We start from the raw sequence: 12,417 nt of genomic DNA on the forward strand, positions 1-12,417 counted from the left end.
TAAATAAAACAACAGGGAACACTTAAATAAAACAACAGGGAACACTTCAGCTTTAATTTTTCTGAACTTTTTTTAATAAAAAGAGACAATTCTCTGCAGTTTCAAGTTCTCTTTAATTTTCCATAAACTGTTCTGCAGAACTTCACATTTTTCTCTGTAAGTTTGGGACAAATTGCACAGAACCTCTGTGGAAGTGTCTCTACAGCTTAATACGGGTCAGAACCTGTAAACAATAATTAAATAATAAATAATTCAACAATAAATACATCTTTGTTCAAGCCTTCACGAGCGACAGATTGTTATTTTTATTAGTTTATGATCCGGATCAAACGTCTCCTGTCGGCTCAGTTTGTGGACTTTGCGGGTCCAGATAAAATCCTCTGGTCCCGTGTGTCGTCACTCTCTAGCTGATCGGATCCACCACCAGAACTTTGCACTCCCTCTTGGCGATCTTGTCCAGCGACAGCAGTGTTTTGTCCTGCGGCGCCAGGTAAAGGGGCCGGCCCACCGGAGACCCAACAGGAGGCGTGATGGCCCGTCGCTCCATGGCGCTGCCCGTCCTGCCGACCCAACACCATTCAAAAAATACATTACTTTCACAAACAAAGAAGGTGAAGATACATTTCACATGGAACAACAGGAAGTCCAGACTCCGTGCTCCACCTTCCTCATGAGCGTGGAGGCTTGAAGCGCTCTGTGTTGTGCTGTGCACGTGAAGTTTATTAATCATTCTCCACTGGACTCACACAGAAACTCATGGGTTCAAATTGTCTGTCCCCTCATATTTATATTCAAATTCAATAACGATAAGAGTATGGAGAGATGCAAAGAACCTTTAAATGAACCAGTCTGTCTTAGTCCAGTGTGGGGTAATCAATAATTTACAGCTGGCAGAGCTGATGCAACGTTTAAAATATGGAAAGACAAAGGACTCCAAATAATCCAGAATCTATTGACCAGACTCCGACGTTCTGATGAGTTTCACTGAGAGAAGAAAGACTTTTAAACATCTTCAACTCAGAAACTTCATAAGAACGAGTCAAAATAACGAGCGGAAAAATCAACTTTGGAAAAAATGTTGACAAATGATTTTTTGAATAAAGGTATTACATGTGAGTTTATCAATGACGTTTCTGAAGGATGCTTGACTTAAGGCCTGGAAGGAAGATTTATTGTTAGTTATCTGAGGAAGATGGCAAGAAGCCTGCAGCCCATACAGGTCTTAAAAGATCCAGTTCAAATGGTTAATGTGGGTTTATATAAACCAGTATAAACCAGTAGACCTTCACAGGTTTAATAAGGAGTCACCTGATGTCCAAACAGAAGACTCTGGCTCACCGTGCTACTCTACAAAACTGTGCTGTTTGAGAAGAAGTAAAGGACGTAAGTGAGGAAATCATTTCTAAACAAATAGTACTGGATCCAAAGTTGTTCTTGTATGTGTAGTGAACTAGGCCTGATGTCAAAACCTTGACCTTAGGCACCTTATGGGACAGAAACTGTCATTTCATTGATTTGAATCCAGAAATACAGGTTGACCCATCCTGAGACTTTCTTTCTTAAATTAATCAAGTGAAAGAAGACTACTTTCGATTATCATTACTATTTTACAAATGTTTGATAATCAAATTGTGTTAGTTCAAACAATGTTTACATGTTGAAGTGAACTACTCATTTTTAAATCAACTGTGAAACAGTAATAACGATTTTTAATCCTCATTCAAAGAAGAAATCAGGTTAATGATGCATTGTCTGATTTTCTGTCTTCAATGAGCAAGTGTGTAAGTTGGTCAAAGTTCAAGTTTCGGTCAACTGCAAGTTTACTGAAAAAGAAATGTCATGTTTAACTTTTACAGCAAGATACTGGAGAAGTGACTCCACGAAGTCTGAAGTTCTTCATAATATCTTCTGTCTGTTCTTAAACAATCTTAATCTTTTTCCTTGACTTTTCATAACACCTTACATCACAAAACACACCTCTGTTTTGGTCCATCGACCAATCAGAAACTCCCAAATGAACTGGAAATAGAGCTCTTTAAATGTTGGCACTTCCTAGTTCAACCCAGTTGGAGTAGATGGAGAGTTCTGCAAGAGGTTCCACCTCGAGTTGGAGTCGGGTGGAGAGTTTTTGCAGCTCCAGTCGTTTGGGAGAACAGAAGTCCAGCCATGATTCAAAGCTCTTCCGAGTCTTTTGGGATTATGACATCTTCCACCTCTGAGTGGAACTTCTGAAGGACTCCACTCATGTGAGTCCACCGTGAGCTGAACTGTTGTTGACGAAGTCGTGTCACCACTCCGGACGGTTCTCTGCCATCCTACGGAGACGCTGGACCGGTAGCGTAGCTGGAGCTCCGCTTCCACTGATTCATCGTCAGAGAGGTAATGAGTCGAGTTGACTACCGAGCGTACCGAGGAAAGCTGGGTCGAATGGAGGGTGTCGTTCTGTCCAACACTTTTCACTCACACACACCATCTCCCTCCCTCTAAACTTCAATCTTTAAACTCTTCTATTCTGCTAAGAAATCATTCCAGATATTTTTAGAAATGTCTGAAGCAAAGTTTTTCAACCACCGCCGTGTGGTTAATGTCTGTGGTACCGCTGGAAGTAAGAAAACAATCGCCGTATTGTTTACTTCCTGTAAAACTGATTAATAAGCTGTCGTTATTTTCAATTCTTGCCAATTAATGTAAATGTGTGATGTGTTAAACTTGATTCTGTTAATAAATGACCCACTGTCGTTGGTGAGTCAAAGATAATTAACGTTTCCGTCCACATTTTTTATTAAATTCAGATGCACGTCATTATACAGTCCAGAAAAATGAAAGAATCCGTTTTATCTATGAATATATGACAGCATATATTCATACTACATGCGGACTGTACCCAGAACACACAACTGCACTAAGAACGAACAAACATTTATAAACTCAAGTTTGCTCAACCACTGGATCCGACAGATGTTAGACGAAAGATTACATCTGCATTAAAGGGCAAACAGGAAGTGGCTCGTCTTCGTCATGTTCGTTAACGAGCTGAACATGCCAGAAGGACTGAAGGAGGCGTGCACCGTGGTCCCTAAAACACAAATGCTTCTCCTAAGACACGTACGCTGTGGTCTTTGACGCCTCCACGTGCAGACCGTGTTTGTCATGGGCTACGTCAAGATCAAGATTCTGCGAGGGGCACTTAGTTTTTATTTTATACGAGTTGCTTTAATTTGGTTTAGACTCCGTGCTTCACGAACACATCACTGCTACATCTTGCAGAACGTTTGAGCTGTGTTTGTTGAAACTGATACAAATTCAATGAAGATATTTTGGAAACAAAAATGTGTAAAAGAACAGAATATGATCCATTTATTGGGGTTTACCTCATGATGTGGGATCGGCACGGCTGCTGGTGCGAGAAGGACTGAGACCGACCCAGACTGGCCTGGTGCCGGTCCAGCAGGTCCCGGACCGCTGGGCTGGACGGGCTGTTTTTACCTGAGGAGAACATTTTAAAATATTTTATTTACTATATTTTCTTCATTGAAATACATGGAGCTCTTTTTACTTTGAAACCAGCTTCGGCTGCTGCCTGCTTTTGTCTTCTGCAGCGACTTTTAGCTTAAAGCTAAGGTTTAAGCTAATTCAAGCTAATCAAATCTCTCCTACTAGTCAATGTTCAGCATTGCTGTTTTTATTCTAATTTCAGCTTTTTGCAGCTAATTCCACATTTTTTGCAATCATTTAAACATTTTTTAGCTTAATTCAGCAAAATCATGCTCTCCCCACTTCCTTCTAGTAATTTAAGCTTCTTTCCTCTTGTTTTAGCTACTATTCGGCTGCTTTTGACAAATTTCTGCTTTTTTTCAGATAAATTTCACATTTTGTGCTCATTTCTTTTTCTTTCAGCCTAATTAGACAAACTTGTGCTCTTTCTGCTTCCTCCTGCTAATTAAAGCTTCTTTAGCTACTATTCAGCTAATTAAAGCTTCTTTAGCTACTATTCAGCTGTTTTATTAAAATTCTTCAGCAATAAGCATTCACATTGAATGTATTGAGAAATACAAATTCTTTAGTTTAAACAAAAATTCCTTCCATTTATTTGTCTCAATGTTTTCTTTCACGATCGTGCGCAGTCGTCACGTGCTCTTTGTTAAACCAGGTCTCTGTGTAAACGAGTCCTCGAGGCTCAAAGACACTAACCTGAAGAAATAAAGGTTGAATTGAGATTTAGCTCATTTAAGTTTATCAGGAGTTTTGTTCTAACTTTCCCTCAGTTGAACTTGTTCAGCTCTCAGAGTTTATTTCTTTATTTGAGTTAAATCTGATCTAAAATAAAACAAAGATGAAAAACTTTTGTGCTTGCTTCAGTTTGAACGACGGGGCGGCTCCAGATCCAACATGTGACTCACATTAAACACAGAATCAAAATGTTCTGATGCTGCTCAAACAGGTGCGCCCGCACCTCCCCCCCCCAGTGTGTCCCCTACCATCATACAAGCAGACGGAACCGAACTGCGCCCACACCCCCACCTGTCGGCACTGATGTAGCGCTAAGCTAGCGGCGCACAGTGCAGGCGCGCTAGCTAAAAAGCTAAAAGCAACACCAGAAGGTCATTTGGAGGTGAGACGGTCAGACCAGCTGTCAGGCACGGAGGTGGCAGCTTCATGCTGTGTATAGAGTGAAGAGGACTACGTCCAGACTCTTCATCTCGATTCAACAGATGGACGGTCAGAACTCAGACACAGCTGGGTCCAACAGGACCATGGACCTGTCATCAGAACTGCTTCCTGCAGCTCTGTTTGGAGCGACAGGTAAAGATGGCGTCGGTTCTTACGTGACAGCGGTCGGGCGTCGGGCGGGGCGGTGGAAGCAGACGCTGTGAACTGAAGCTTCAACTTCATGTGTTGACTCAGCTGGAGGACAGAGCAGAGACAGGAAGAGGACGGTGAGTAGAATCGGGTCAGGTTCTACAGGAACCTGCAGGACCTACTGACCTCGTACAGTCCTGGTTTGAGGATCTGGAAGGCGACGCTGAAGGACAGGGTGCTTCCTCTGCGGCAGTGGCCAAGGTTGTTGAGCGGCGTATGACAAACCACAGCCGCCAGCGCCGCGTCCTCGCCCTGACCGCGACCTGGACCGGGTCAGAAGAAGACGGTCAGGCTTCAGGTGCAACTTTTCCTCCAGTACGTCAGCAGTTACATTCCTGGCTGCAGGTCTGACCTGAGTTCATCAGTTTGAAAAAAATCATAAAAATCCCACGGAGTCCTTAGTGAAGTCCAACACTTTACTTTTGTTGCAAAAATCAAAACTTGTCCAAAATGAAAGAAAAGGAACTAGAGAGACAGGGAGAGGTCAAAAAACTGTGTGGCTCCACCTACTGCTGACAGCACGACCAATTACCTGCCAATCAACCACCCCCACCCTCATAATCCTCAAAACACCTAATCTGACACTGCTACTGAAAAATAATATAACTCAAACCTCGAATAAATCTTACATTTTAATCACTGTATTACAAAATAAACTAAATATCACACCTACACCTTATCATTTAAACGAAGCTCAGTGTATCACCTATGAACTCAAAACTGTAGTTACATTTGTTAACCATTGTAGCATAGAATAGAAACAGCCTTTATTGTCCCACGGGGGGACATTCAAGTGTAACAGCAGCAACAGCATTTATAAATTATATTTAGGCTCCAACAGTGAGAATTGTCCCATTACGCACCGATATAAACACTTCCCCTATAATGATGGAACCAGCTGTAATTGTACAAAGTATCCAGCAGAGGGCGCATGAAGACAACATTCAAGTCATGGCCGTTCACTTAAGTTTCACTTTCAGCGCAGCCGAAGCAGGAGCAACACTGTGTAGTGTATTTTACTGAACAGAGCATGATAAGTTTATTTGAACTGATCTGTGAAATAAACCAACAATAATAAATTCTCTTCAATCCTCCAACCTGCTTGTCTTTAGCTACCTGCCTCTCAAGTTAGCAAGCTAACATTTAGCTAACCTAGCATCAGCTATTACCTTGTAAAACTTTATCCAGGACAATAAATGTAACGTAGAGGTAAAATATATCAGTTAGTAACATTATCTTTGTGTCCTCAATGAAATGTATCGTTTGTCTGAAATCTACTTCTCTACAAAGAAAAATAAACTCTGCTGTGGTCGATACTAATCAGACCTTCACCGTACGTGACTGAACAATGAACAGGAAGGAGTTTCTTTGATTAATTTATATTTTCGAACACACTTGACTTTGTTGAATGGTGGAGGATGGAAAATGTGAGCGCACGTCAGGAAGACTGTTTCAAGACTTCAAGAGTTAAAACAGGTTTAAAAGCTGTTTCTTAGATTCTTGGGGGCGGACAAAGATCAAAGATTTTCAGCCAATATACAGTATTGATTATAGGCGTTAGCCTTCCCCTCTCAATATCAGTATCAGCAACAGCCATAATTTCCATATCGGTCGGGCTCTAGTCTAAAGAGTAAAGTTGGAGCTGCTGGTTTTTGTTGATTTAATGTATTTTTAATTAAGGTTTACGCCTGCAGGATGAATAATACAATAAAAACAGGATGTTCTGATCAGCTGTAATTAAAGCTGGACTTCAAAAATCCTGATGATTAGTTTTGTTTTCAGCTCGGGTTATTCTCTGGGCCTTCATTCCAGAACCATTACATCAACAGAAACTTCACATAGACCTCACATTCTCCTCTGGTTCCAACAGAACGTTTGGGTTCAGCATCAGTTCTGTTCAGGATCCACTCAGTTTGACTTTGATTTTCTGAGTGAAACCTTTCAGCTTCAGACTAAACCTGTTCAGCTACTCTGAAACATTCACCCCTCTGACAGCTGCTGAAGAAACCTGAAGAAATAAAACACCTGGAGCAGAACCTCGGGCTAACCTTCAGGGGTCCAAACCAGCCGGACGGCCAGGAAGTCGTGCATGTTGTTCAGCAGAACGTATTTGACCTTGAAGCGCTCCTTCACTGCGACGGTGCTCGGGCAGCTGGCGGTCATAACAAACCGCGGGCGGTCCAAACGGATACTGGGCAGCCTGGGGGGGGGATGAAAGAGAACAGAACTTTTTAAGCTTCATTTAGCTGTTTGTTTAAGCCACATTGGATACTTCTCAGGAATAATCTGAGCTTTAGCTCCTTAATAAACTGCTCAGATGTACTTTGCAGAATGTTGGTGTAGATCAGAGGGGAGTCCAGTCCTGGTTCTGGATGAGTGCTATCCTGCATGTTTTAGAGATTCCTCTGCTCCAACACACCTGATATGAATCAGTGGGTGATGAACAAGCAGAACATGAGAGGTGGTTCAACAGTTGAATGAGGTGTGTTGGAGCAAGGAAACAAGTAGAACATGGAGGAGAGTGACCCTCCAGGATCTGGATTGGACACCAGAGGACTGTAGACTCTCAGTCATCCAGGATAAAGCACAACCAGGAAGTTTAAAACAAAAAACCTGGACTTCTGTTTGTTCTGTACGTGAAGACGTTTCTCCTCCCAACCAGGGAACTTTTTCACTTCCAAACTAGAAAGAGTGGAGTTCAACCTTACAGCTTAATAACAGGCTCTGTTTCTGCAGCTGAATCAAGATCAATCTACCTTCCCTCACTCCTGAGGGTCATCAGGGTCTTTGTCACCCTCCTGAGGGTCATCAATTTGTCTCCCTCGTGTGGGTCATCAAGTCTTTGTCTTCCTCCTGAGGGTCATCAGGGTCTTTGTCTCCCTCCTGAGGGTCATCAGGGTCTTTGTCTCCCTCCCTCCAGAGGGTCATCGGGGTCTTTGTCTCCCTCCAGTGGGTCATCAGGGTCTTTGTCTAACTCCTGAGGGTCATCTGAGTATTTGTCTCCCTCCTGAGGGTCATCAGAGTCTTTGTCTCCCTCCCTCCAGAGGGTCATCAGGGTCTTTGTCTCTCTCCTGAGGGTCATCAGGGTATTTGTCTCCCTCCCTCCAGAGAGTCATCAGGGTCTTTGTCTCCCTCCCTCCAGAGGGTCATCTAGGTCTTTGTCTCCCTCCCTCCAGAGGGTCATCAGGGTCTTTGTCTAACTCCTGAGGGTCATCAGGGTATTTGTCTTCCTCCTGAGGGTCATCAGGGTCTTTGTCTCCCTCCCTCCAGAGGGTCACCAGGGTCTTTGTCTAACTCCTGAGGGTCATCAGGGTATTTGTTTCCCTCCTGAGGGTCACCAGGTTCTTTGTCTCCCTCCAGTGGGTCATCAGGTTCTTTGTCTCCTTCCAGAGGGTCATCAGGGTCTTTGTCTAACTCCTGAGGGTCATCAGGGTCATTTGTGTCACTCCTGAGAGTGACTGTAAGAAGACAGTGAAGAGTTGGTGATTGGTGTTTTTGTTTGGCTACATTGTGATTTGTTCACGGGAATCTTTTGAGAGATGCTTGTTTTCCACGACTGCCCGACGTCTCTGCCTCTGGTGTGACGATGACTGGGCAGGACGAAGGGTGGGGGCTGGCAGGGCTGCAATCAGGACGCTCTTAAACACCAACAACTTTGTTTGTGTTTGTCAGGATGAGTCAGAACTCGAGCAAAACAAGGCAGGAGAAGTTCTGTACTTGTAATGCAGTGACTTGCTGTGAGTCTGGCTGTTCAAAGCTTTGTAATAAATTTCATGACATCCTGATTCATGCTTTGATCACGTTTATCCCTGATGGTTTGTAAAGCAGGTTAACGACAGAGGGTTCAGGAGTTTTAGACGGGCTGAAGCTGTGTAGGTCAAACAAAAATAAAAACCACTCAACAGAGGAGGTGGTCTCAGATTCAGTCCAGCTGTTTCGGCTTTTTAAATTTTAGGACTAAATCTGCACAAACGGACAGAAAAGTCAAACTTTCGCTCTTAGAGCTGACGAGCTGAACTAAAGTCTACAAACTCCAACTCCCCAACAAATGAACCGGTCTCAAAAAACCTTTCACCAAGTCTTTCATGAGAGAAGCTGTAAAAAACCAAATGAGATGAGAACGTTTTCTCAGACAGCCCGTTAACAAAAGTTCTGATCGTAGGTGTTTCACCTGGACTAGAGGAACAAACAGATTAAAGGTCAAGGTGTTACCTGTAGTGGGTGTAGATACAGTTGGTGAAAGGCATCTTGGGAGTTGACCACTGCAGCACAGCGACCAGAGGAACCTCCAGGCCCTGAGACAACGAGGAGCCAAACAAATAAGAAAACGACCACGCCTACAGTTTTATGATTCAAGCTTCTTCACTTGTCGTTCCACCTCATGTGGTACAGGAGGTGGAACGACTTTATGTTCAAGGGTCCCAGTTACATCCAACAAAAGTATTAAAATGTAAAAGAAAAACAGTAATAGGACCTAGGATATGAACTAAGGAACATTAATAAAAATGCACTAAGCACTAGTAGCATCAAGACAACGCACCGAACAGCAGCACGAAGGACCGCAGTGACTCTGTGTCACAAATATTTATTCAAAAATAAAACCAAATGCAACGTTAGTCACACTGAAGCCTGAATGCAGCAGAACAAATTCACTTCAATTAAATGTCCTTCAGACCTCGTTGGAGTCGTCCTGCGGCGTCTCGTTCAGGTGAAGCTGGAACAGGAAGTCGTGTTCCTCCAGAGCGCTGAGCATGTTGGGAAGGCGGCAGGCGGGGCTGTCCATGCGGCTGAAGGACGCCATGCCGACCTCACCGGACTGATGGCTGATGGGTCAGAACATCAGAAACACGACAGACATAAAAACGAGACGGTTCATCCGAAACCAGAACTTCTGGTTTCTGAAATATTTAAAACTTTATTTACTAACGAGACAAAACCACAAATTCGGATCAGAAACAAAATGGTGGCTTAACAGGAAGTGCCACCACACCAAGAACATAGAACCAAGAGAGTTGGAGCGTGAACCGAACGTGAAGCCACGTCTGAGGAGTGAACGCACCAAACGTTGTCCACCAGCAGCACGGAGCCGTCAGGCATCATGGGAAGGTACGAGGCGTTCAGGTTCGGTAAAATACGAACGTCTCGAACATTCACCTCCTCCTGGGACGATTCGTTCAGAACTGAGGAGGAATCAGCTCCAGATTAATAATCTGAACACGCTCCACATAATTTAATGTTTCAGACATTAAAACTGAAAACAAGCTGACTTATCAAAGACGTAAAACAACTAAAACTAGAGAAATGGCATTTCTTGCGAAAATATAGTGTGAATGCTTACTGCAGAAGAACTTGCTGAAAAACAGCTGAACTTGTCTAACAAACTTTCTAAAATGTAGCTGAAATGAAAGAACAAGTCTAAGTCAGCAGAAGAAACCAGAAAAAACACATACTCGCTGAATTACGTTTAAATGAGCAGAAATTAGCTGAAAAAAATAAATTAGCAAAAAAAAACCCAGCTGAAAAGTAGCTTAAAAAGCAGAAAGAATCGTAAATTACCAGAAGGAAGTGGAGAGCACATTTTTACTGAATTAGGTTGGAAAAGTTGAAATGCATAGAAAAATGTGGGATTAGCTGAAAAAGCTAAAATTAGTACAAAAACAGCTAAATAATAGCTGAAATAGCAGAAACAGCTGAAACTAGCAGAAACAAAAGAAGTTAGAAGAAGCACAAAAAATGTTGTAGTTAATACTTTGTAGAAAGAATCTGAATGGAGCACAAATCAGCTGAAAAAACAGCTGAAAGTAGCTGAGAACAGTTTAAATGTGCAGCAGGAAGCTGAAAGCAGCTGAAGCAGAACAAAATGTGAAAGGAGCAGTAAAAGGTTGTAAACAGAGCTAAAGATCTGAAGGATGGAAAATGAGCTCAATTCATTTTTTGTGAGGAAAAAATGTCAGAAAAGGCTAAAATATTTCAAACAGCTAAAGTTGCACCAAACCCAAAAGTCAGAGCAGGACTGTCCTGAAAGAGCCGAACATTTCACCATTTGTAGAAATAGCTGAAAACTGCGGGACGAGCAACGTACAGAAGAAAAACGGATCACAACAGAGTGAACGCTTCGTTCCTCACACATTGATCTCTAAACTCATAACGGTTATCAATCAATAAGTGAAAGTATCAGACAGGTTTACGTCCTGAAGGATAAAGACCCAGACACCGGAGACTGAATCGTCTTCTTCTGTTTTATTCCTGCTCTTCTCAACACAAACTCCAAACAAAGCGTGAGCTGCTTTTACACTTGAACAGAAACAGAAGACGGATGAAGAACCTTTGAGGACGACGAGGTGTCTCCCGGAGACGGTCATCTGTTTACAGCGAACGGTCGGCGGCGGCAGGACGGTCAGCGTGGTGCTCACTGCCGGAGAGAACGATCGTTTCAAACACAAACACTTCTGAGCTGAAACTCACAATCAAACGTGAATGTTTAAAAATATTGTAAATGTAGTAATTAACAAGTGTTGTTAATAAATGGAGAAGCTCCGCCCCCTGTGTCTGCACCTGGTACTGCAGGGTCAAGATCTGAGCTCCTGACTGCTTCAAATCTGGACTCATTAAGTGTATGTCTCAAATCATCTTTATTGTGGTCAATTAAAAACATCACAAAAAAGGTAAAGAATATGAAATGGTAAATCAGTCAGTTACCAAAAGAGGAATAGACTGAAGCCGAGGCTTATACGTGCCTAACCTGCTCATAGACTCAGCAGTCCACACAGTGACGGATATCTACTGTCCATACACATAAATACACATACAGTCATATTTAAACATGCACATACAGTAGGCCCTCGATACTTCGCGGTTCGTTTATCGCAGACTCGCTCTATCGCGGTTTTTCAAAGTAAGACTGGACATGACACACAGATGGCTGACTGATGGATGAGCCGCACGACCAGCACAAATTTTTATATAAAATAAATCATTTTTAATTATTTAGCATCTGCTGCACCTTTCTGCAGCCCACACTGCAGGAGAAACTTCCTGCTGCAGCTGATCAGCTGATCTGCATGCAGAGCGGAGAAGTGGGCGTGGCCAAGAGCTCTTGCAGGTGGCTGAGAGCAGCCGGAGGCAGAGAGCGTCTTTCGGCCCATCCAGGCTGAAGAGTCGTACCCTGAGCTTTGAAGGTGTTCAGATCGTGTCTGAAGGTGTGAGATGGGTCTCTCTGCTGCAGGACGCTCAGGTACCCCAGTTCCTGCACCTCCACCTTCTCCGCTTCCTTCTTCCACACCGTCACCATCACCTGCACCCAAAAACACAGACACTGTCCAGACCTGCTGCAACTGAGCCAGAACCTCTGGACCAGAACGTTCACTGGTTAAGTCTCAGTGTTCCCCCCTTCCATTATACAAGCAGGGCACCCCGCCCCGCTTGTATAATGGAAGGGGGGAACACCAAGACTTTATCAACACAGGCCAGCCGAAGGAACAACAACAGGTCCACCGCAAAGTTCAGACAGGACAGGAGGTTCAGACGAGACAGGAGGGCCAGACGAGACAGGAGGTT

General features: G+C 43.3%; 1 protein-coding gene across 1 annotated transcript in view; it reads right to left on the reverse strand.

Annotated features, from left to right (window-relative positions):
* Positions 1–148: 148 nt before the first annotated feature.
* trappc14 (trafficking protein particle complex subunit 14) overlaps positions 149–12,417 on the reverse strand; it is a 23,020-nt gene continuing 10,751 nt past the window's right edge. The window contains exons 4-13 of the mRNA XM_037687214.1: positions 12,025–12,154; positions 11,186–11,272; positions 9,920–10,040; positions 9,536–9,683; positions 9,073–9,155; positions 6,909–7,060; positions 4,987–5,123; positions 4,827–4,905; positions 3,372–3,486; positions 149–560 (exon numbers count right to left, since the gene is read on the reverse strand). Of these exons, the coding sequence (XP_037543142.1) occupies positions 404–560; positions 3,372–3,486; positions 4,827–4,905; positions 4,987–5,123; positions 6,909–7,060; positions 9,073–9,155; positions 9,536–9,683; positions 9,920–10,040; positions 11,186–11,272; positions 12,025–12,154 (1,209 nt within the window). The 3' untranslated portion in view covers positions 149–403. The remainder of the gene's footprint in view (positions 561–3,371; positions 3,487–4,826; positions 4,906–4,986; positions 5,124–6,908; positions 7,061–9,072; positions 9,156–9,535; positions 9,684–9,919; positions 10,041–11,185; positions 11,273–12,024; positions 12,155–12,417) is intronic.

This window comes from Nematolebias whitei, chromosome 14, assembly GCF_014905685.2.
Source record: "Nematolebias whitei isolate Nwh7 chromosome 14, NemWhi1, whole genome shotgun sequence".
NCBI classification, from domain to species: Eukaryota; Metazoa; Chordata; class Actinopteri; order Cyprinodontiformes; family Rivulidae; genus Nematolebias; species Nematolebias whitei.